Below are 26,544 nucleotides of genomic sequence, written 5' to 3'. Positions count from 1 at the left end.
AGGGTCGGTGGTTGAAGGGGGTTGGGAGTGAGTGTGTAGGAGTTCAGAAGTATGTTTTCTATCCTGTTAGGTCCGTTATTTGGATATTTTAAAATAATAGCTGGCTTTTAAAATGATGACAAATATTCTACCACTGTTTTTTTCTAAATTCAAAGAAAATGGATCCCCAAACTATCATAGTTACATTGTCCTTATAAGTAAAAAGAGTTATTTCTAGATATATAGTTAGATGTGTCACTTTAAAAAGTGCCATTTGTAGTAGTAGTATGCTTATAGAGCCAAACAAACAAACAAACAAAAAGTCAAAACTGTGTATGGTCAGGATAATATTAAATTACTTGACACATTTTTCAAAGATTATATCTGTTCTGTTGTTCTTAATAGGAACTTAGTAAACAAAGTTATTTTAAAGTGTTTTTACTTCAAAACTAAACATCTAGGAGTTCAAAGCACTGGCAGATTAAAAAAAAATAAATTAGACAGTTTTTTAAGGAAAAAAGCCAAACCTAATTTAAATAGAGAGATGATAACATAGAAATCCAAATATGTTAGATTATTTCCTTGATAATATACTTATCCATTTACAACAGAAAATGGTGCATAACTAATTAAACATTCAGTTTCTGCCTTTTAGTTAACCAGAAGTTTGATCACGGAGATTAGTTCAAATGAGGTCTCTTGATCTGCCCTTTTTACATAAATAAGAAAAATGTTTCAAATTAGCAACTCTGGAAACAGATGATCCCTTCTTACTGTTTATAGCAATTGAATTGCTATTCAAATTGTTTCCCCTCTAAAATTAGAGAACAATTTGGAAAATATTCTTGTGAAATATTTGTGCTTAATTCACAACATAAACTAAAAGGTCTAGGAGTATTTAGAAAGAAGTCATGTAGGAGGAGAATTTTACTATTAGATCCCAGCATCAATATAAACTGTTAGGAATACCTGCCATGCATTTACATCCCATTAATTTTTTATATCACAATCATATATGAACAGATAGCAGATAATCACAGCATAATTTGGATCCAGAATATTCCCTCACAATCTTCAGATTAAACAGCAACTAATTTTCTGTAAATGCTCTAACATTTTCCTTCCGCCCTCCCCCTCCCCAGCTAATTTGGCAATGAGAAGAAAATTGCACAGACACAACTGCCTTCAGAGGAGATGTATGCCTCTCCATTCACGAGTGCCCTTCCCCTGAGGTATTTCTAATGGAAAATGATTTTGGCAATGTTTACATTTTGGCAATGTTCCAGATCAGCTATACCTGAGAATGTTTGTTCATATTTTGAATATGTGATAATGACTTTACTGTGATGTCCCTTGAAGTAATGCATACTATGGTTTGCATACTAACAGAGAAATGAAATGATATTTGGGAATTGCTCTAATAATTTGATGGGATGGATGAGGAAAATGTAGGAAAATCTTGATAACTGTTGAATCTGAGTGATAGTTATATGAGGATTAATACTATTTTGTGTGTTTGAAAATTTTCATAATTAAAAAATCAGGCAGCAGGAGAATTTAGTTAATAATAGATGTATCTGTAACTAGTGTTTTGAAAAAATCTGAATATCTCCCTATGTTATTCAGAACAAGCATATTTCCCATGAACACCATTCTAGGCTTGAAAACATTCAGACAACTTTTCCCAGCTCCATCAAATGGATGATGTATTAACCTCAATATTTAGTAGTATATTCTTCCTGAAAATATTTATTTTCAGATATGAAATCAACTTAATGACATAGCAGTTTTCCAGCTTCACTAATAGAATTAATATTGATGGTTGCATTTTTAAGGATATACTCTGAATAGAATTTTGTTCCTGATTTTACACCACCACCATCACCAGTAGTGTTGTTTGAATCAGTTAACTTCAAACATCACCCAAGTTTAAATAACTTCATACAAAAATAAGAAATTGACATTCCATTGTAATTATTTTAAGCTCTTCAATTCTAATGAAGTATATCTTTTTTTAAAAAAAAGTCATAGAAATTTCCTTCAGCCTGGTTAACATAACACAGGCAATTGCTAAATTAGTCTATTAATTTGGCCTGTGGACTGGAGCATTTATGGCACTATTCATTCAGGGGAATAATGGTTGCTGTTCAGTTCAGTCACTCAGTCGTGTCCGGCTCTTTGCAATCCCATGGACTGCAGCACGCCAGGCCTCCCTGTCCATCACCAACTCCCAGAGCTTACTCAAATGCATCTCCACTGAGTGGGTGATGCCATCCAACCATCTCATTCCCTGTTGTCTCCTTCTTCTCCCGCCTTCAATCTTTCCTAGCATTAGGATCTTTTCAAATGAGTAAGCTCTTCACATCAGGTGGCCAAAATATTGGAGTTTCAGCTTCAACATCAGTCCTTTCAATGAATATTCAGGACTGATCTCCTTTAGGATGGCCTGGTTGGATCTCCCTGCAGTCCAAGGGACTATCAAGAGTCTTCTCCAACACCACAGTTCAAAAGCATCAATTCTTTGGCCCTCAGCTTTCTTTATAGTCCAACTCTTACATCCATACTGGAAAAATCAGTATGGATTACTGGAAAGACCATAGCCTTGACTAGATGGACCTTTGTTGCCAAAGTAATGCATCTGCTTTTTAATATGCTGTCTAGTTTGGTCATAACTTTCCTTCCAAGGAGTAAGCATCTTTTAATTTCATGGCTGCAGTCACCATCTGAAGTGATTTTGAAGCCAAAAATAAATAAATAAATGATTGCTGTAGCTAATATGTAATACATGCTTTTCAAACCAGTGAAGACTGTAGTAGAGCATTACATAAAGGAAGAGCAGTTCAGTAATAAGCATTTATCAAGAGGGCTGAGATAAAAAGCCAAAGTCTCTACACCTGCATCTGTAACAAGTTACTCTTTACTATCAAAATATGAAAAATAAATTTGGTGGCAAAATCCAGAAAAATACAGGAGGAAGTTCTTGATCAGCCAATTAGTAGAAACTAAAACATGCTTTAAAAGTTTTTTATATATTAAAAATCCCTTGGTGTGTGTTGATAATGAATTTCAGTCTCAAATAAATAATGGTAAAATCTGTGCTTAGAAGGAATGGAAGTTCAAGATTTTTCCAGGACTTTTTGAAAGTAACAAGAGGCGTCTCACAGTAGCCAGGAAATTCCTGCATGTTCAGGAAAAGATGCCTCACAAATGCAAACAAAAGCCCTTTAGTAAGTCACAGGTTGTATTGGCTTTCTCCACAAACCACCTGCCATAAAAACTAGGGCTGTAAGTAAATAAGATAGAGTAGTGAAATTTGAACTGTCAAAGTTAAGGAAGATTTTGACCTGTAAACTAAATCTGTAAACCAAAGGGAAACCTAAGTTGAAAGCCATATAAAACATTTAATAATGGCAATACTTTACAAAAGGTAGGTAATCCTTTTAAAGAACTGCTCATGTTACAGCATCCATTTTCTCAGTGTTTAGGCTAGTCCTGCGTTTAAGCTATAGTTCTTTGAAGAATGTGTAAAAGTCACATTTTGGAATCCAGTGATAGTATAACAGCCAATGAAAGAGAAACATTAAGATAATTTCCCCTTGGGAAACTATATTCAATATCCAGTGAACCATAATGGAAAATAATGTGAATAGAAATATATATATATTCCATATATATATATATATATATATATATATATATATTCCTGAGTCACTTTGCTGTACAGCAGAAATTAAAACAGTATACACCAACTATACTTCAATAATTTTGTTGTAAAAAAAAAAAAAAAAAAAAAAGATACTTTCCCAAGATCTTGCCAAACCAGTGCTCTAAGTGTTGTCTTCAGGTTTCATAGCCTGATTCTCACTATCCTGAATATTTGCATATTTTTCATATGTCTTACAACAAAGATACTTTGACAACTGGATAAAATGCTATAAATATTTGTAGTGGAACTCTGAGGCTGAACTTTCCTTCATTGGTCCACTTTGTTTTCTACATGCTTTAGATAAAATCACCTGTCTTGACTTGATTCGGTTAGGGTTAAGGAAGATTGTAAAAGGACAGGTCAAGTAAACAGTTGACTTTGAATTTTTACAAATTAACCCTTTAGAGTGGTTTAGACTTTCAGCTCACTTGATGGGAAAGCCATGTTATCTTCACTCTATTTTTGCTTCTTCCAGAGTCTTTTTCAAAGACCCCCAGTGAGATAGATTTCCTAATAGTTGAGTTAATTAAATAAAAAATTAATATAGTTAATTAAATATAAATAAATAGTTAATTAAAATAGTTAATTCAATATAAAATTTATTTTCTTGATATTCTTTTTTCTCAAAAATACTTTGGCAACACTTTCAGCTGTAAGTGAATGAGAGTGAAGGAAAGCAAAAGAAGGGTGTCAGGAAATCCAAATTCAAAGGTTGATGTGAGCGCTACAAAGTGAAAATGAGGTAGGGGCTTTGGACTCTTGATATCCACTTCCAACAGTGTCATCCTGCTATAGGCCTGATTTTATTGATAGTATATGCAAAGGTAACTACACATCTTGTTAACACATACTTTTTCTAGCTTTTTAATAATAATTATAATATATATTCATGGTATAATATTTTTTTCTAACAGTCTGAAAGAATATCAAATCAAAAGTAAAATACTTTCACACTCCCTTATCATCCATGCTCTTTTCTCAGAGGTAATGGCTATGAAAATAGTTTTGGTAAAGCTAAATTAACACATTAAAGGTAAATTAACACATTAATTTAAACTGAGACCCTTGATTGCCATCCAAATACAAGTGTTTATAGTTCTGTATTTTTAATAAAACAGTTAATAAAACTGCTTTTTAATAAAACAATTTTATTGAATCATAGTTGATTTACAATAGTATGTTTGTTTCAGGTGTATAGCCAAGTGATTCAGTTATAAATTTTTTTCAGATTCTTTTCCATTGTAAATTATTATAAGCTACTGGATATAGTTCTTTGTTGCTTATGTATTTTATGTATAGTAGTTGCTTCTGTTAATCCTCATTCTCCTCATTTTGTCCCCCATTTGTAAACCATAAATTTGTTTTCTATGTCTGTGAGTCTATCTTATATATATAGGTTCATTTGTATTATTTCATTCCACTCCCACAGTGGGGCTTTGGTATGCTTTCTCCACACCCAAATACTCTTGTGTGTGATCAACTTTGGTTCTGTCTGCCTTATTCTTAATCACTTACAGTCATGGGCTTCTGATCCCCCATCCACGTCTACCAAATCTCTGTTCTACCTCCAAACCTTTCTGTCTTGTGTGGCCCTTCTCAGTCTTTGGCTTATCCAAAAGCCAACTTCTGCCTTTAGCACGGAATCTCCACTTCAGTGGAGCACTTTGTCTCCACATTAGCAGGGCTCTCTGGAAATAACTCTTCTTACTTTTGGGTATCTCTCAATCCCATCTGGTTATATTTCAAACCTTTAATGACCTCTAGTTCCCTTTAACTTTTTGAAATCCTTATCCAACTCACAGCAAGAGATAATTCCTCTTCCCAGAGAAAATGGAGATAATTAAGGTTCAAACTGGACCCTGCCCTCAAACTACATGCATCTACATCTGCGTAATGTCCTGTTTTCCCTTCCTGGCCTTTCATTAAGAGATTTCTCTCTTGGTTATGGGTAATCTCTTCATATCTCAGGAACCTCGATCCAACAATTACTCCCTTTCTTCCCCAGCAGATTCAATATGTTAAAACTGATCTATTTCATCTTTTTTAAAAAAAAGAAAAAAAGGTGTGCCATTTATCCCATGGTGCTCTTTAGTGACCAACCCAGGTTCTTTTCTGCACAATCAGATTTCTTGGAAAAAGTGGTACTTCCTTTTTTCCCATTTAGTTTCAATGCACTGCTCCTGTAGCATTCTGGGAAAGGTCTCTAGTGACTTCCTTCTTCTTGAATCCAATGAATACATCAGCTGTCTCTGTGTCAATAATAGAATGAACTTTCCTTGGTTTCAGTGATACCATGCTCCTTTTTGACCATCTCTGGAATAAATCACTCTGCTTTTCAGGCCCTGTATAGGGTGTCCAACTGCCTATCTGGAGTCACCGCAGCTGCCCTGCAGAAACTTGAAGCCCATGGCCATAGTAGATATATAGATATAAGCCATGGCTTCTGCACAGCTATTCCTATAACTCAGCTCTCTGTTCCAATACCATTCATGTCATCAGGAAGGATTTCCCTGATGATATTTTATGTAAAAAAGAAGTACCAAAATAAAATCTTAAAACAGTTCTTCACCCTACCCAAGATACTTCTGTTTTCCTTTTATTGTTTTTCTCCATAAAACCTAATGCCATGTGACATACATAACATATATTTACTTTGTTGTTTGATTAGTATCTTCCTCTCTTGTTGGAATGTAAGTTTCATGAGAACAGGAGTTTGCTCTGGTCATAGCTATATACCTGGTAACTGTCATCAACTCTTCAGAAATATTTGATGAGTTATTGAATGAATAGCTAAAAATAGGTTATTTAATTCTTCTCACTCAAATATTTCTCCTTTGTTCTCCAAATTACCATGTATTAGGCACTGTGCTGTGAAATATATATGTAACTATCCCAGCCTAAACTTCTGAGCACAGTGCCCCAGTGTTCAGTTCTATGTGATTGCCCAGGCTTTCATTTCTACTTGATAACCTGCTTCTTCCTTTATCTCTGTGACTATCTCAGTGCCTCTTATAACTCTCCAGCATGACTTCTACACCTTAACTACTCACTCCAGCCTCCAGGTCTCTTTCTAGAAAGTCCATTTTTTGTTTTATCATATGGTCTTTTTAAACTGTAATGTCATACCTTATGAGCTTGATTAAAGTGTCACACCTTGATTAAAATCCTTAACTGTCTGTAGCCTTCAGGAGGCTGAAGTGAGAACTTCCATAATTTAGCAAGCATCACTTTACAAAAGGTATCTTTCCAGGAGCACCTCTTCTCCCTTGTCCTCTCTCAGAGTGGGTTAGAGTTAAGAAGGGACTGCCTGAGTTCTAGCTCTGGCCACACAGCTCATCCCTTGTGAGCCTCCCTTCACTTTCAGGCCTGTAAAATTAAGCTAATAAAGGCATGTACCTTATCATAACCATACCTACTACATAGTAAGTGTTAAACAGATAATAGCTAGAACTGTTACCATTACTTTAAAGTCAGTCCATTCTTCACATCTTACTTTATAGTTACACTTCTGTTCATTTATTCTTTTCCTTACTATCAAGTCATGCTTTGAGACACCTTCCCTGGTTTTGATACCTCCTACTGATTTTATTAAGTGCCCATTTTTTGCTCTCAGCACTGTTTGTATACTTTTGTCAAAGTACTGGACTCACTGCATTGTAATAATGTGTTAACTGACTGGACTCCTTCCCTCCCCCACCACCCCATGGTGAAATTCTCTGAAGGCAGAGTGTGGGTATTCTGACTTTGTTAAATTAACATCTGTTAAGTGGGGGCACAGTACAGAATAGTGAGCCTTATTTAAACAGCTGACCACAGATATGTTGAAATAGAGAAGTTTATTACTCACAGGTCTGAAGCAAGCACCCAGCATGCCTCAAGGGGCCACATGGGAAAGTAATTGGCAGAATGCAGACAGAGAGAAGGGCCGTCATGCATGCATATGGTGGTTTGCTTTGGATTCCTAGGCAATGGGTCAAATTGACTGATCAATTCAGAACAAGAGTGAGGTTTTGGTCTGCCACAGGGGGTCTTATCTAAGAGGCACATACATAGGTAAACAGACCCTAGGGGCAGGGAGGGTGTTGGTCACAAGGGCTACTGGGAAATCACCTCAGGAACTTCCATCTGCTTGTGATCTTTCACTACTATCCAGGGCATGCACTTCATTCAGAGTCTGATACTGGTTTAAGGCCCCCACACATAATGCATTCCTGGCAGCAATACCATGGGTCTAAGGCAATGGCACCCCACTCCAGTACTCTTGCCTGGAAAATCCCATGGACTGAGGAGCCTGGTAGGCTGCAGTCCATGGGGTCGCGAAGAGTCAGACACAACTGAACGACTTTGCTTTCACTTTTCACTTTCATGCGTTGGAGAAGGAAATGGCAACCCACTCCAGTGTTCTTGCCTGGAGAATCCCAGGGATGGAGGAGCCTGGTGGGCTGCCATCTATGGGGTCACACAGAGTTGGACATGACTTAAGCGACTTAGCAGCAGCAGCAGCAGCAGTGTTGCTAGACTGTCAACATTCAGTTCAGTTCAGTTGCACAGAGGTGTCCAACTCTTTGTGACCCCATGAACTACAGCACGTCAGGCTTCCCTTTCCATCACCAACTCCCAGAGCTTACTCAAACTCATGTCCATTGAGTCGGTGATGCCATAAAACCATTTCATCTTCTGTTGTCCCCTTCTCTTCCTGCCGTCAATCTTTCCCAGCATCAGGTCTTTTCCAATGAGTCCATTCTTTGCATCAGGTGGCCAAAGTATCAGAGTTTCAGCTTCAGCATCAGTCCTTCCAATGAATATTCAGGACTGATTTCCTTTAGGATGGACTGGTTGGATCTCCTTGCAGTCCAAGGGACTCTCAAGAATCTTCTCCAACACCACAGTTCAAAAGCATCAATTCTTTGGCCCTCAGCTTTCTTTATAGTCCAACTCTCACATCTTTACATGACTACTGGAAAAACCACAGCTTTGACTAGATGAAACTCTGTAGAAAAAGTAATGTCTCTGCTTTTTAATATGCTGTCTAGATTTGCCATAGCTTTTCTACCAAGGAGCAAGTGTCTTTTAATTTCACAGCTGCAGTTACCATCTACAGTGATTTTAGAGCCCAAGAGAATAAAGTCTGTCGCTGTTTCCATGGTTTCTCTATCTATTTGCCATGAAGTGGCAAATAGTGATGGGACTTGATGCCATGATCGTAGTTTTCTGAATGTTGAGTTTTAAGCCAACTTTTTCACTTTCTTTTTCACTTTCATCAAGATGCTCTTTAGTTCTTCTTCACTTTCTGCCATAATGGTAATATCATCTGCATATCTGAGGTTACTGATATTTCTCCCAGCAATCTTGATTCCAGTTTGTGCTTTGTCCCACTTGGCTTTTCACATGATGTACTCTGCATATAAGTTAAATAAGCAGGGTGACAATATACAGCCTTGATGTACTACTTTCCCTATTTGGAACCAGTCTGTTGTTCCATGTCAAGTTCTAACTGTTGCTTCTTGACCTGCATACATATTTCTCAGGAGGCAGGTAAGGTGGTCTGGTATTCCCATCTCTTGAAGAATTTTCCAGTTTCTCCTGGTCTACACAGTCAAAGGCTTTGGCGTAATCAATAAAGCAGAAGTAGACATTTTCCTGGAATTCACTTGCTTTTTTTATGATCCAACAGATGTTGGCAATTTGATCTCTGGTTCCTCTGACTTTTCTAAAACCAGCTGGAACATCTGGAAGTTGATGGCTCACATACTGTTGAAGGAAGCATGTCTTGGAGAATTTTGAGCTTTACTTTGCCAGAATGTGAGATGAGTGCAGTTGTGCAGTAGTTTGAACATTCTTTGGCATTGCCTTTCTTGGGGATTGAAATGAAAACTGACCTTTTCCAGTCCTGTGGCCACTGCGGAGTTTTCCAAATTTGCTGGCATATTGAGTGCATTACTTTAACAGCATCATCTTTTAGGATTTGAAGTAGCTCAACTGGAATTCCATCACCTCCACTAGCTTTGTTTGTAGTAATGATTCCTAAGGCCCACTTGACTTCACATTCCAAAATGTCTGGCTCTAGGTGTGATCACACCATTGTCATTATCTGGGCCATGAAGATCTTTTTTTATAGTTCTGTGTTTTCTTGCCACCTCTTCTTAATATCTTCTGCTTCTGTTAGTTCCATACTGTTTCTGTCCTTTGTTGTTCCCATCTTTGAATGAAATGCCAAACTGAACTTTTGCTTCCCTACATCTATGCTGTAAGTGTCTGCACTTCCAGGTATGGCTCCGTCATCTTACCAGGTTCAAACTCTGCCTCTCTCCCCTAGGATTCTCTTCCAACTCTATTTTCTGTATGAGGCCCACGCTGATCCAAATAGTTTGAAATAATTTTCCACTCTCAACAATCACTGTATTTTTACCAGTAGTTATTTAAAGGAATTTATCATATTCTACTTTATTTCATCAAATCATTAATATTGGAATACAAGCTCATTGACGATAAGACTTGGCCCCTAACATTTAGACTATAATCATCTATAGCCTGAAAGTAGCTTCAAGTATAGGGAATTCTTGAATGGAGTATAATATCTGTAGAATGTCTTGCTCAAAACTAAATATAATATAGAAAATTACTGTATTCTTAATCATAGCCCAGTTGAAACTGTTTACCTCAGACTGGGGCTTGAACCCATGTGCTAGTACTTGAATCCAGCCAAAACCCAGCTTGAGACTCGAAGCCGTGTGGCCATGACTTGAACTTAGCCAAAACCCGCAGCACCTTGTTTCCTTTATTAGGAAGCTCAGGTTCTTGATGTCTCATCACAGAAAGAATTCAGTGAGAGAAAAAGTGATACATAAGAAGATTTATTCAGATTCAGAGAGAAGCAAACTCCACAGACCTCTGTGGCATTGTAGAGGGCAAGTGCAGCTGAAAAATGTGGCATGTGGCATGTGGTTAATTTGTATGGGCTGAGTAATTTAATATGCTAATGAACAGGAGGATTATTCCAACTATTTTGGGGAAGAGGTGGAGATTTCCAGGAATTGGGCCATCACCCATTCTCTGGTCTTTTGACAGTGCCTTGTATCTGTCATGGTACCTCTGGATGTGTCATTTAGCTTGCTAATTGAGGATCAAAGTCTAGTCAAAGTCGAATTGGCTGCCATCTTGGACCCTTTGATTCTAATCTGTTTACGTTGTGTCCTTGGGCTATGTCATTCTTCAAAAAGTCGTGCCCTGTCCCTTTCCCTCCTGTTACAGTGTCCAAGAATCATGTCAGAGAAAATCTTTAAAGTTCCTAATTTACTGATGATATCAAGCTCTTTTATAAAGACCCTGATGCCTTAATGATAATGCATACAATGCACTGAATTTATAAATATATAAAATATAGTAGTTATATATATTATTATAATAAATGTTTATTTCCCTATATGAAAAAATATATATATGATAGACTAAAGCCTAATTTCAGAGTTTTCTTCACTTTGGAAACTGCTTCCTCATTACAAAGTGTATAATAATTCTTTTTGGAGATATTTGGTTAAAGTAGCTATTCTAGGGACTTCCTTAGTGGTCCAGCAGTTAAGACTGAACTTTTAATGCAAAATGTGAGGGTTGCATCCTTGGTCAAGGAACGTGGATCCCACATGTCTCATGGTGCAGCCAAAAAATTAAAATGAAAAACAAAAAATAGAGTACCTGTTCTCTATCATGTTCAGGAATCTAAAATATCTTTGTAGCATAACTTTTTTGTTCTCTGTTATTCAATTAGTGATATCAGTTAAAATTTATTATTACATAGCAGTAATATATTTGAAAAAATATGCTGTTCTTAATAGAAAAAGAGTATTTAAGTGACTTGAGAAAAACTTTTTATTAACAACTTTTTATCAACACATTTCACTCTTGGATGTATTTTTTTTTCTTTTTAATAGTGATGTATGGTATTAAATGCCACAGTTCTCTTGACATTATCATTAATATCAAAATATTAGATGAATTCTAAACTTTCCTGATCTTAAAATTACAAGCAGTTATCAACAGAAACTGCAGCCTGGTTTGCTGCAGTCCTTGTGGTTGCAAAGAGTTGGACACAACTGAGCGACTGAACTGACTGACAGATCAAAAGAAATGTTCCAAATCTTTTCAGTGTATCTACAGTTCCTCAGAATATTGCTAATTTATAAATAAAACCCCTGATAATATTTTAATTATAAATTAAATCCTGTTACCACTCAAAATAAAATAACAAGGCAAACCACATATCTTCTGCTTTGCTTTGTTAAAATTCTATTAGAGAAGAAAAATAAGCAGAATATACAGTCTTTCCCAAGGATTCCTCTACTGATTTCAGCCCTGCACACCTGTGGTCATATCCAGAGCTTGGTCACACACTGTCACTATTCCAACCTCATTCCAATGAAGCATTGACCATTGACTGGGTCCCTTTCTTTTGCTAAGATTATATAATTCATTATTTCCATAATTGCTGCCAATATTACAGGTTTTCCTGATGCTCTGTCTTCATCTCATTGTTTTGGAAGAATTCTGAAGTCTTCAGACAGGCATTTTATTACTGTTGGAGAATATACAAGCAGTCGGATTGGAAATGCTTCAAATTCTTCATCCAGTCCCAAATTGTCTGGAAAAACCTGCATTTCTGTGGTCAACTTGCTGCATTGCACTCCACAATAACTGTTTCTAACTTTTTCTACTCACTTTAAGTTTTAGACCATTATTTTAAAGAAGATGGCCTTGCCTCATATCATAGAGAAAAGAGAAGTCAGCACATGGTATATCCCTCAGCTTCCAAGTATAAAACAAGACTCCTACCTAATCTAGTCCCCACTCTACCCACACCAACCCTCCTTTTCCTCTATGTGTCATAGAAGGTATTACCTCCATCTATGCATGGATCCCTTTCCTTCTGACTTTCTCAGGAACCTCAAACTGCCACATCTTCTCAATGAGAATAAGAAAAGTTTATTTATTTAGAACTTGCTATAGCAAGGGAGTCAATTACTGTCACTCTTTGTCTATTATGAATAATTCTGTTCTGGACATTCATGTACAAGTTTTTGTTTGTACATATGTTTTCAGGTATTTGGGGTATATATCCAAGAGTGAGATTGTTGGATTATATAGTGTTTCTATGTTTAACTTATAGAGGAACTGCCACAATGGTTGCAGCAATTTATATTCCTAACAGCATTATATAAGGGTTCCAATTTTTCTATATTCTTACCAATAGTTGTTATTATAGCCATAGTAGTGGATGTTAAATGATGATTAACATTACAGTGATTTTGATTACATTTCTCTAATGATTAACCATACTGAGCATCTTTTCATGTTCTCATTGACCATGTGTCTATCTCCTTTAGAGAACTGTCTATCCAAATTCTTTGCACATTTTTTTTTCAATTAACTTACTTGTCTTTTAATAGTTAAGATGTAAAGTTCAGTTAAGTGCTCAGTTGTGTCCAACTCAATGCGACCCCATGGACTGCAGCATGCCAGGCTTCCCTGTCCATCACCATCTCCTGGAGCTTGCTCAAACTCATGTCCATCGAGTCAGTGATGCCATCCAGCCATCTCATCTTCTGTCATCCCCTTCTCCTCCTGCCTTCAATCTTTCCCAGATCAGGGTCTTTTCCAGTGAGTAAGTACTTCACATCATGTGGCCAGAGTAGCCTCAGCACCAGTCCTTCCAATGAATATTCAGGACTGATTTCCTTTAGTATTGAATGGCTTGATCTTACAGTCCAAGAGGCTGTCAAGAGTCTTCTCCAATACCACAGTTCAAAAGCATCAATTCTTTGGCACTCAGCTTTCTTTATGGTCCAGCTTTCACATCCATACTTTTATATATTTGAATACATAGCCCTCATCAGGTACATGATTTGAAAATTAGTTTCTTCCATCCTATTAGCTGTCCTTTCATTTTCTGTGTTGTCTTTTGAGCACAAAAGTTTTTAGTTTTGGTAAAGTTCCATTTGTCTATTTTTTCCCCCCTTTGGTTGTTTGTGCTTTATGTGTTGTATTAAAAATACCATTGACTAATCCAAGGTCACAAATAATTTATATTTACATTTATATTTCCTTCCAAGAGTTTTATAGTTTTGTCTTTTATATTTATGCCTGTAATATTTAGAGTTAAATTTTGTGTATGGTGTGAGGAAGGGGTTCAACTTCTTTTGCATGAAGATATCCAAATTCTCTAACACCATTTGTTGAAATTACTATTTTTCACCCACTGAATTACCCTAGCACTACTGGCATTAATGTCAAAAATCTGTAGACCACAAATGTAAGAATTTATATCTGGACTTTCAGTTCTGTTTCATTGATCTGTATGTCACTCCTTGAATTAATCCTATGAGTCCTATTGATTATTGTAATATTGTAGCATGTTTTAAAATCAGAATGTGTGAGTCTTCCAATTTTGTAGTTATTCAAGATTGTTTTGGTTATTCTAGTTCCCTTGAATTCCCATACAGATTTTAACATTAGGTTGTAGTTTCTGCAAAAAGTCAGCTGTGACTTGGATAGCAGTATGTTTAATTTGGAGATCAATGTGAAAAATATTGCCTTTTTTTTAAATTAATGAATTAGTTTTTGGACAGTGTTGGCTATTTGTTGCTGAAGGTGAGCCTTCTCTAGTTGTGATGAGTGAACTTCTCATTGCAGTGGCTTCTCTTGTGGAGCATGAATTCTAGGTGTGCAGGCTTCAGTAGATGTGGCTTGCAGGCTCAGTTGTTGTGGCACAGGGCTTCATTGTACCTATCATATGCTAAATCAAAACAACAACAAAAATCAATAATTTAAAAAGACTGAAATCATCAAGCAACTTTTCCAACCACAATGGTATGAGACAAGAAATCACCTATAAGAAGGGGAAAAAAAAATGTAAGAAACCATAATTGCCTTCTCCAATAAGCATATGTAGGTTAAACAATATATGACTAAGCAAACACAGTTAGTCACTGTTGAAATCAAAGAGGAAATTTTAAAATACCTTGAGACAGAGAAGATGGAAATGTAATTATCCAAAATCTGTGGGACATAGCAAAAGCAGTTCAAAGAGGGAAGTTTATAGTGATACAAACCTACCTCAGAATCAAGAAAAATCTCAAGTAAATAATCTAACATTATACCTGAAGGATTTAGAAGAAAATAAAAACCCAAAATTAGTTGAAAAAAATGAAGAATAAAAGTAGAATAAAGATTGGGGCAGAAATAAATTAAATAGAGACAAAAGTTTTTAAATAAAAAAGATAAGTGAAATAGATTTTTTTTAAAAATTAATAAACATTTAGCCAGACTCATGAAGGAAAAAACAAAAAAATAAAGAGGGCCTAAATAAATAAAATTAGAAATGAAAAGGTAGCAGATACAACCAACACCACAGACAGAAATACAAAGACTCATAAGAAATTACTATGTACAATGATACTCCAATAAAATGGTCAACGTGGAAGAAATGTATAAATACCTAGAAATGTACAGTCTCATAAGACTAACTAAATAAGGAAAAATAGAAAACATGAACAAACTAATTACAAGTAATCAAATTTATCAGTAATCAAAAAACTCCCAACAAACAAAAGTCTAGGACCAGAGGCCTTCACAGGTGAATTCTACCCAACAGTTGAAGAAAAGTTAACAACTCTCTTCTCATAGTAATCTAAAAAACTGAAGAATAAACACTGAAAATCCTTCTATGAAGCCATAGTATCATCAGTTCAATTCAGTTCAGTCGTTCAGTCGGGTCTGACTCTTTGTGACCCCATGAATCGCAGCACGCCAGGCATCCCTGTCCATCACCAACTCCCGGAGTTCACTCAAACTCAGGTCCATCAAGTCGGTGATGCCATCCAGCCATCTCATCCTCTGTGCTCCCCTTCTCCTCCTGTCCCCAATCCCTCCCAGCATCAGAGTCTTTTCCAATGAGTCAACTCTTTGTATGAGGTGGCCAAAGTATTGGAGTTTCAGCTTCAACATCAGTCCTTCCAATGAACACCCAGGACTGACCTCATTTAGGATGGACTGGTTGGATCTCCTTGCAGTCCAAGGGACTCTCAAGAGTCTTCTCCAACAAAGCATCAGTTCTTCAGCGCTCAGCTTTATTCACAGTCCAACTCTCACATCCATACATGACATTGGAAAAACTATAGCCTTGACTAGACGGACCTTTGTTGGCAAAGTAATGTCTCTGCTTTTGAATATGCTATCTAGGTTGGTCATAACTTGCCTTCCAAGAAGTAAGTATTTAATTTCATGGCTGCAATCACCTCTGCAGTGATTTTGGAGCCAAAAAAAAAATAAATAAATAAATAAAGTCTGACACTGTTTCCACTGTTTACCCATCTATTTACTAAAGTCAGAAAAAGACACCAAAAGTAAAATAATTATAGGCCAATATCACTAATGAACATAGATGCAAAAGTTCTCAACATAATATTAGCAAACCAAATTCAACAATCTAGTAAAAGGATAACACATCATGATCAAGTGGGATTTATCACAGTGATGGTTCCATATCCACAAATAAATCAATATAATAGAACTGCATTAACATATTGAATAAAAATTGTATGCCTTTCTCAATAGGTGGAACAAGAGTTTTTGACAAAGTGCAGGGTATATTTTTGATTAAAAGTTTCAAAAGAGTGGGAATAGGGAGAACATACCTAAGCATAATAAAGATCATATATGACAAAATTAGAGCTTTTCCTTTACAGTGAAAAGCTGAAAGCATTCTTCCAAGATCAGGAACAAGAAAAAATTGCCCACTCTTGCTAATGTAATTCAACATAGTATTAAAAGTACTTGCCACAACACTCAGACAAAAAAAGAAATAAAAGGATTCTAATTTGGAAAGAAATAAATCAAACTGTTACTCCCTGTGGATGAGATGATGCTATATATAAGTAGTCCCCAGCCATTGTGGCACATGGGATGGGTTTTGTGAAAGACAGTTTTTCCATGGACTTCAGGTGGGAGGTTTCAAAATGATTCAAGTGCATTACATTTATTGTGCACTTTATTTCTATTATTATGATGTATAAAAATAAAGCTCCACCTCAGATCATCAGGAATTAGGTCCCAGAGGCTGGGGACCCATGCTATATGCAGAATTCTAAGGATATCATAAAAACTACTAGAACTCATCAATGAATTCAATAAAGTAGCAGGATACAAATTACACAGAAATCTACTGCATTTATATGGGTTAGTAGACGGAGAAGGTAATGGCACCCCACTCTAGTACTCTTGCCTGGAAAATCCCATGGACGGAGGGGCCTGGTGGGCTGCAGTCCATGGGGTCGCTAGGAGTCGGACACAGCTGAGCAACTTCACTTTCACTTTTCACTTTCATGCATTGGAGAAGGAAATGGCAACCCATTCCAGTGTTCTTGCCTGGAGAATCCCAGGGACAGGGGAGCCTGGTGGGCTGCCATCTATGGGGTCGCACAGAGTCGGACACGACTGAAGCGACTTAGCAGCAGGGTTAGTAGAAAGAGAAATTACGGATACAATCCTATTTACAATTCCATCAAGAATGAACTACCTAGGAATAAATGCAAGTAAGAAGGTAAAATCTATATTCATAAAACTATAAGATATTGATTTAAAAAAAAAGTAAAGATTAATACAAATGAAAGATATACCATGTTCATGAACTGGAAGAATTAATATTGTTAAAGTTACCACATTCCCCAAGAGAATCTACAGAGTCAATGCAATTCCCATCAAATACCAATGGCATTTTTCTTACGAATAATTCTAAAAGTTCTATGGAAACGTGAGAAACCCTAAATAACCAGAACAATCTTGAGAAAGAAGAAAATGCTTGCAGATAATGGTTCCTGATTTCAAATTCTATTATAAAGACACAGTAATCAAAACAGTATAGTAGTGGCACAAAAACAGACACATAGACCAATGGAACTAAATAGTGAGGCCAGAAATAAACTCATACACGTATGACCAGTTAATCTACAATGAAGGAGGCAAGGGTTTACAATGGGGTAAAGAGAGCCGCTTCAACAATTTAGGAGAACTGGACAGCTATATGCAAAAAAATATACTATTTTTTAAATATACTATAGTCAAAAAAAGGAATATACTACTCTAAAAAAAAAAAAAAACTACTTTTGACATCATATAAAAAATTAACTTAAGTGTAAGGCCTGAAACCATAAAACTCCTAGAAGAAAAAAATAGATGGTATGCCCTTTGACATCAGTCTTAGCAATATTTTTTTGGATCTGACTCCTCAGGCAAATGCAACAAAATGAAAAATAAACAAATGGGACCATATCAAACTAAAAAAAAATTTGCACATTGTAGGAAACTATAAACAAGCCAAAAATATAGCCTACTCAATGGGGGGAGATATTTTTCAAAGGATAATGCAATAAAGGGTAATATTCAAAATATACAAAGAACTCACAACTCACAACAGAGTGGTTCCAAATAGGAAAAGGAGTATGTCAAGGCTGTATATTGTCACCCTGCTTATTTAACTTATATGCAGAGTACATCATGAGAAACGCTGGGCTGGAGGAAGCACAAGCTGGAATCAAGATTGCTGGGAGAAGTATCAATAACCTCAGATATGTAGGTGACACCACCCTTATGGCAGAAAGTGAAGAGGAACTAAAGAGCCTCTTGATGAAAGTGAAAGAGGAGAGTGAAAAAGTTGGCTTAAAGCTCAACATTCAGAAAACTAAGAATATGACATCCGATGCCATCACTTCATGGGAAATAGATGGGGAAACAATGGAAACAGTGGCTGACTTTATTTTTTGGTGTTCCCAGATCACTGCAGATGGTGATTGCAGCCATGAAATTAAAAGATATTTACTCCTTGGAAGGAAAGTTATGACCAACCTAGACAGCATATTAAAAAGCAGAGACGTTACTTTGCCAACAAAGGTCCGTCTAGTCAAGGCTACGGTTTTTCCAGTAGTCATGTGTGGATCTGAGACTTGGATTATAAAGAAAGCTGAGTGCAGAAGAATTGATGCTTTTGAACTGTGGTGTTGGAGAGGACTCTCCAGAGTCCCTTGGACTGCAAGGAGATCCAACCAGTCCATCCTAAAGGAGATCAGTCCTGGGTGTTCATTGGAAGGACTGATGTTGAAGCTGAAACTCCAGTATTTTGGCCACCTGATGCGAAGAGCTGACTCATTTGAAAAGACCTTGATGTTGGGAAAGATTGAGGGCAGGATGAGAAGGGGACAACAGAGGATGAGATGGTTAAATGGCATCACCAATTCGATGGACATGAGTTTGGGTAAACTCTGGGAGTTGGTGATAGACAGGGAGGTCTGGCTTGCTGCAGTTCATGGGGTCACAATGAGTCAGACACGACTGAGCAACTGAACTGAACAGAACTGAACATACAACTCAACGTCAGAAACAAAGAAAAACAAATAACTTGATTAAAAAATAGGCAGAGGACCTGAATAGACGTTTTTCAGAAGATATACATGTATAGCCACATACATATGAAATGATTCTCAACAGTCTCCAATAATCAGGAAATGCAAATCCAAACCACAATGAAATTTTACTCTTAAGTGAAAATTAGTTATATTTTGCTCTACCATATATTTAAAATGCATCGCTTTTGTTGTCATTCAGTCACTCAGTTGTTTCTGACTCTTTGTGACCCAATGGACTGTAGAATGCCAGGCTACTATCTCCTGAGTTTGCTCAAACTCAACCCCATTGAGTCAATGATGCCACCCAACCATCTCATCCTCTGTTGCCCCTTCTATTTCTGCCCTCAATCTTTCCCAGCATCTGCGTATTTTCAAATGAGTCAGCTTTTTGCATCATGTGGCCAAAATATTTAAGCTTCAGCTTCAGCATCAGTTGTTCCAATGAATATTCAGGGTTGATTCCCTTTAGGGTTGACTGGTTTGATCTCCTTGCTATCCAAGGAACTCTGAAGAGTCTTCTCCAGCACCACAGTTCAAAAGCATCAATTCTTTGTCTCTCAGCCTTTTTTATTGTCCAGCCCTCACATCTTCGATCCCTGGGTTGGGAAGATCCCCTGGAGAAAGGAATGGCTATCCGCTCCAGTGTTCTGGCTTGGAGAATTCCACGGACCGTCTAGACCATTGGGTCGCAAAGAGTCAGGCACAACTGAGCGACTTTCACTCTCACATCTGTACGTGACTACTGGAAAAACCATAGCTTTGACTATATGGACTTTGTAGACAAAGTAATTTATCTGCTTTTCTTCCAAGGAACAAGCATCTTTTAATTTCATGGCTGCAGACACCATCCACGGTTATTTTGGAGCCCAAGAAAACAAAATCTGTCACTGTTTCCCCATCTGTTGCCATAAAGTGATGGGACTGGATGCCATGAATGTTGAGTTTTAGGCCAGCTTTTTCACTCTCCTCTTTCATCTCATCAAGATGCTCTTTAGTTCCTCTTCACTTTCTGCCATTAAGGGTAGTGTCATCTGCATATGTGAGGTTACTGGTATTTCTCCCAGCAATCTTGATTCCAGTTTGTACTTCATTGAGCTTGACACTTCTCATGATGTACTCTGCATGTAAGTTACATAAGCAGAGTGACAATATACAGCCTTGATGTACTCCTTTCCCAATTTGGAACCAGTTCATTGCTCAATGTCCAGTTCCAACTGTTCCTTTTTGACCTGCATACAGATTGCTCAGGAGGCAGGTAAGATCGTCTGATATTCCCATCTCTTGAAGAATTTTCCACAGTTTGTTGTGGTCTACACAGTCAAAGGCTTTAGCATAGTGAATGAAGCAGAAGTAGTTTTTTTTTTTTCTGGTATTTTCTAGCTTTATCTATGATCCAACAGATATTGGCAATTTGATCTCTGGTTCCTCTGCCTTTTCTAAATCTAACTTGTCCATCTGGAAGTTCTCAGTTCACATACTGTTGAAATCTGGCTTGAAGGATTTTGAGCATTGCTAGCATGTGAAATGAGTGCAATTGTGCAGTAGTTTGAACATTCTTTGACATTGCCCTTCTTTGAATTGGAATGAAAACTGACTTTTTCCAGTCCTGTGGCCATTGCTGAGTTCTCCAAATTTGTTGGCATATTGAGTGCAGCACTTTAACAGCATCATCTTTTAGGATTTGAAATCGCTTTTTGACCTGCATACAGGTTTCCTAGGAGGCAGGTACGGTGGCCTGGTATTCCTATCTCTTAAGAATTTTTCATAGTTAGTTGTGATCCACACAATCAAAGGCTTTAGTATAGTCAATGAAGCAGAAGTAGATGTTTTTCTTAAAATCGCTTGCTTTTTCTATGATCCAGTGGATGCTGGCAATTTGATCTGTTGTTCCTCTGCCTTTTCTAAATCCATTGCTTTCTAAGTCTAATGCATTACTAAGTGCTACTGCTGCTGCTGCTAAGTCGCTTCAGTCATGTCCAACTCTGTGCGACCCCATAGACGGCAGCCCACCAGGCTCCCCCATCCCTGGGATTCTCCAGGCAAGAATACTGGAGTGGGTTGCCATTTCCTTCTCCAATGCATGAAAGTGAAAAGTGAAGTGAAGTCGCTCAGTCATGTCCAACTCTTCACGACCTCATGGACTGCAGCCTACCAGGCTCCTCCATCCATGGGATTTTCTAGGCAAGAGTACTGGAGTGGAGTGCCATCGCCTTCTCCATACTAAGTCCTAAGCAATAGTCTAATAGTACTAAAATTAGTACTATTCTAGTACTAAATTGTCTTATAGTACTAAGATGCCTCAGGACCATTTTAAAAAATTGAACTATAAAAATAGAAAGCCCAGAGATAAATCCATGCACCTATGGACACCTTATCTTTGACAAAGGAGGCAAGAATATACAATGGAGAAAAGACAAATCTCTTTAACAAGTGGTGCTGGGAAAACTGGTCAACCACTTGTAAAAGAATGGAACTTTGTAACACCATACACAAAAATAAATTCAAAATGGATTAAAGATCTAAATGTAATACCAGAAACTATAAAACTCCTAGAGGAAAACATAGGCAAAATACTCTCTGACTTAAATCATAGCAGGATCCTCTATGACCCACCTCCCAGAGTAATGGAAATAAAAGCAAAAATAAACAAATGGGACCTAACTAAACTTAAAAGCTTTTGCACAAGGAAGGAAACTATAAGCAAGGTGAAAAGATAGCCTTCAGAATGGGAGAAAATAATAGCAAATGAAGCAACTGACAAAGAATTAATCTCAAAAATATACAAGCAACTCCTGCAGCCCAATTCCAGAAAAATAAGTGACACAAACAAAGCATAGGCCAAAGACTTAAACAGATGTTTCTCCAAAGAAGACATACAGATGTCTAACAAACACATGAAAAGATGCTCAACATCACTCATTATCAGAGAAAATCAAATCAAAACCACAATGAGGTATCATATCACGTCAGTCAGAATGGCTGCTATCCAAAAGTCTACAAACAATAAATGATGGAAAGGGTGTGGAGAAAAGGGAACCCTCTTACACTGTTGGTAGGAATGCAAACTAGTACAACCACTATGGAGAACAGTGTGGAGAGTCCTTTAAAAACTGAAAATAGAATCACCATATGACCCAGCAAGCCCACTGCTGGGCATACACACGGAGGAAACCAGAAGGGAAAGAGACACATGTACCCCAATGTTCATCGCAGCACTGTTTACAATAGCTAGGACATGGAAGCTACCTAGGTGTCCATTGGCAGATGAATGGATAAGAAAGCTGTGGTACATATACACAATGGAATATTACTCAGCCATTAAAAAGAATGCATTTGAATCAGTTCTAATGAGGTGGATGAAACTGGAGCCTATTATTCAGAGTGAAGTAAATCAGAAAGAAAAACACCAATACAGTATACTAACGCATATATATGGGATTTAGAAAGATGGTAACAATGACCCTATATTCAAGACAGCAAAGAGACACAGATGTAAAGAACAGACTTTTGGACTCTGTGGGAGAAGGCAAGGGTGGGATGATTTCAGAGAATAACATTGAAACATGTATATTGTCATATGTGAAATAAATCACGAGTCCAGGTTCAATGCATGAGACAGGGTGCTCAGAACTGATGCACTGGGATGACCCTGAGGCACAGGATGGGGAGGGAGGTGGGAGGGAGGTTCAGGATGGGGAACACATGTACATCCGTGGCTGATTCATGTGAATGTACAGCAAAAACCATCACAATATTGTAAAGTAATTAGCCTCCAGTTAAAATAAATAAATAAAAAATAAAATTACAAAATTGAATTATAGTTTATGTATGTTACAGGTATACAATATACTGATTCACAATTTTGGAATTTTATGCCCCATGTATAATTATTATAAATATTAGCTATATTTTCCTGTGTTGTACCATATATCTTTGTAGTTTGTTTTATACATGATAGTTTTTAACTCTTGACCTCCTTATCCCCACCTTGCCCTTCTCTGCTTCCCTGTCCTCACTGGTAATCACTAGTTTGGTCTCTTTATCCATGAGTTTGTTTTGTTGTTGTTGTTATATTCACTAGTTTGTTGTATTTTTTAGGTTCTACATATAAGTTATATCATACAAAGAAAAGACAAAATGTTTGTCTTTTTTGGGGACAATTTTATGAGTTAGATAAAATACACCTAATTAAGATTTGGGTCCTGATATCTTTGATTTGATCCCAGTAACTTTCTTAGTGGGTGTAAGTATTAGGATCAATATCCAAAATGTTTTTTAAAAATAGTTAAGACTACCAGTGTGGGTCACTGAGTAAAGAAAGTTTATTAGATGAAAAATAATTTAACATAAAACCCTCTTTAATAGCATAAGTTCAGACTTTTAAAGAAATACAATGCTGTATTTATATTGAAAGGTAAGTAAATATGAAGTTAATTTCAGCACTAAAAAACCTTAGCAAATTTTCATAATTAATTGGCTATAAAAAGAAATTAAGAATGAGTAAATTGGTTTGCTGGATAACGTTTCTTATTATATGTTTCTTTCTCCTTTGCTTCCAAATACAGATCTTCTCTATCTAACTTCACTGAGTCTGTCAGAAGAAGACTGAAGGAAAAGATACCCACCCACATAATACTGTGATTATTTAGAAGTTCCTGTATGAAAAGAAGTTGTTTGAAAGCACCTGGCAGTTTATTAGTTTCACCTGGATTCCCTTCTGCCTGGTTCTCTTGTAGGGAGAAAATAGCAAATTCAAATGCAATTCCAGTCTGAAGTATAATTACTTGCTTGCAGAGCAAAATTGTTTATCTTTTTCTGCACATTGTTATTCTTACTTGGTTTAAGAAGAAAAACCGTTTAATGTTTTAGAACTTTATAATAGTAAAATATATGAGTTTAAAATTGTTCTTTCCTAGTCTTATAATTTTCCAAAGGTATTAAAATTACTTTGTATATGTATGAATATTTTTTTAAAAAATCCTAAATTTGAGATCAATTGCATTGACTATCTGGTTTTGCAGAATAAGGAGAAAACAATTAGTTAATTATTTATATAGAAACCCTAAGAAATAAACTTAATTGCTGCCAGTTTTATGTAATAGGCTTTAATTTTATGAATGTATTTTTTTACTTTGAATATAATATCCATTTAAACTTGTAAAAGAAAGTCTGAAATACTAATTGTAGCTCATTTTATATTACAACCAAAGTGTTCATTTCTGAACCTGTTCTTCAACATGTCATCATAAGAAGCCAGTGTTTGATTTCTTTTGAAATTCTGTTTAATGCTCTTTTTCTTCATTTGTATAGATAGCTTCCTAGAAAGGCCAACTAAGAAGTGACATTTAAAATACACTTATGCCAATGAAGTCTCAAGCAGAGCAATGTTTATCAGTACACATCACTCTGTTGGGCTTTATATTAGTATTATCAACTTGTAGTGGTGAGGCATGTAAATAAAATATCAGAAGGAATTCAATAATATGATATCCCAAGAAAGGCACTATCCTAGGTCTGAATTGTATTGATAATTAGTTGTTCTCAAGTTAAGTATACTTTTAATTTGTATTTATCAAAGACTGTTAGCTCAGTGACATATTTTACAATAAGTTAATTCTAGGTATGAAGCTTACCTATTCATGTCTTGACTATAAATTTTACTTTGTAAACATTCTAGAATGGGAGAATCCATTAACCCTTAACCCCTATTTGCCAAAACAGAAGATTGGGATTTATATATAAAGATTTTGAAATAGAAATTATGATATGAAAATTTGTCTCCCTTTCATAGCTTATTCACAGTGTTTTGGTGGCTAGAAGGTGCTTATTAATATTACTGTTATTAAATTTACACACAAAAGATTTTTATGAAATGTGTTATTAAATTATTTAAATTATATATTTGGGGGAAACTCTAAATTATTTTCCAATGAATTAGAATTCCTTCACACAAGTTCATTTAAGTAGAAACATAAGCTATTAACCATGATATTTATGTTTAAAACATATATGTGCTTGTTTATGTAATTTGTACAAAAAAAAGAAAAGATTCATACAGTTCAGTTACATCTCATGGAATATAAGCCATACTTCTGCAAGTACAGATTCTCACATTCACAGGAAAAATTGAAAACCAGTCATAATTAAATGCTTATAGATTTCTACATATACAATTTCAGTAATTGTTTAATAAAACACTCAGCGATTTGAGTGCCTAGTTGACCTTACTTGTATAAGTTCCAAGTGTTGAACATAGCATGGTTTTCTTGATACTTGTCTCTTTTTTCATTGTTCCTTTTCATTGGGACATTTATGACTGATCATACCCTGCCAATGGAGATCTTTTACTTAATTCAAGATTATCAGAGGAAAGGCAAAGTTCCTCTCAAAATTTATAAAAATCTCAACTAGTGGTATTTATGTTGAAGGTGGCATACTAGAACAAGTCTGTGGCAATAGAGCTGTACTTTATTCTTTACTGGCAAGATGAAGGGCAAACCATAGGAGTGTCAAATACATGTACTTTAAACTCTACCTTCCCTGTGATTTGGTGTTTGTTTTATTTTTCTCTTAAAAGTTCTTTGCAATTTCTAACATTTTCAGAAGACAAAAAGAAAATGTATACAGTTTAATCAAGATGGCTAAGGAGATCAGAAGTAACTGGGCCACCTCAATTTAGGGTCATGGGTGAGTCAGTGAAGTGGAGCAGATAGAGAGTAGTGTATGAAAGAAGAGTTGTAATCTCTTCTTTCTTGGTTCAGTCCTTTCTAAACTCTATGAAATCAGTGAAGGTTTTGGTTCCTTCATCATTTTCACTTTCCTTCACAGAGCCAGTGATCACATGTCCACAGTGCCCAGGGTCACCCCACCACCCAGACCCAGTACCTGGGCTCACACGTCAAGTCTTCAGGGTTACCCCCTCCCAGACCTTGTACCTAGGGTCACATGTCCACAGTCTCCAGGGTGTCATCCCACCCCACCCTGTATACTGGTCACATGGCCACATTCTCCATGGTGACACCCCACCCAGACACTGTACCTGGATTTTAATGTCTGCAATATCCAGGGTGACCCCCAAGACCATATACATGGGATCACACTTCCACAGTCTCCAGGGTCAGCCTCTTCCCAGACACTGCACTTTGGGTCACAAGTCCATAGTCCCCAGGGTGACTCCTCCCTCCCAGAACCTGTACCCGGGAATATGAGTACACAGTCTCCAGGGAGACTACATCTCCCAGACCCTGCAGCTGGGGTCATATGTCCAAAATCTCCAGGGTGTCCCACATCCCAGGCCGTGGCCTTGGGGTCATTCGTCCAGATTCCAGGGTGAACCCATCTCCCAACCCTGTACCTGTGGTTGCACATCCACACTCCCTAAGGTGACCCCAGCTCTCAGACCCTGCACCT

The 26,544-nt window shown here is 36.8% G+C and overlaps 1 protein-coding gene across 1 annotated transcript in view; it reads left to right on the top strand.

The window, feature by feature from the left end:
- Positions 1 to 25,661, top strand: part of LOC104984359 (apelin receptor early endogenous ligand-like) — a 26,134-nt gene extending 473 nt beyond the window's left edge. Inside the window, exons 2-3 of the mRNA XM_010834042.1 lie at positions 1,122 to 1,211; positions 23,700 to 25,661. Coding sequence (XP_010832344.1) covers positions 1,122 to 1,210 — 89 coding nt within the window. The 3' untranslated portion in view covers position 1,211; positions 23,700 to 25,661. The remainder of the gene's footprint in view (positions 1 to 1,121; positions 1,212 to 23,699) is intronic.
- The last annotated feature ends 883 nt before the right edge of the window (positions 25,662 to 26,544 follow it).

The sequence above is a fragment of the Bison bison genome, unplaced genomic scaffold (genome assembly GCF_000754665.1).
Source record: "Bison bison bison isolate TAMUID 2011002044 unplaced genomic scaffold, Bison_UMD1.0 scf7180017863993, whole genome shotgun sequence".
NCBI classification, from domain to species: Eukaryota; Metazoa; Chordata; class Mammalia; order Artiodactyla; family Bovidae; genus Bison; species Bison bison.
The sequence above is the reverse complement of the archived record's forward strand: the minus strand, read 5'-3'. Positions and strand labels throughout refer to the sequence as shown.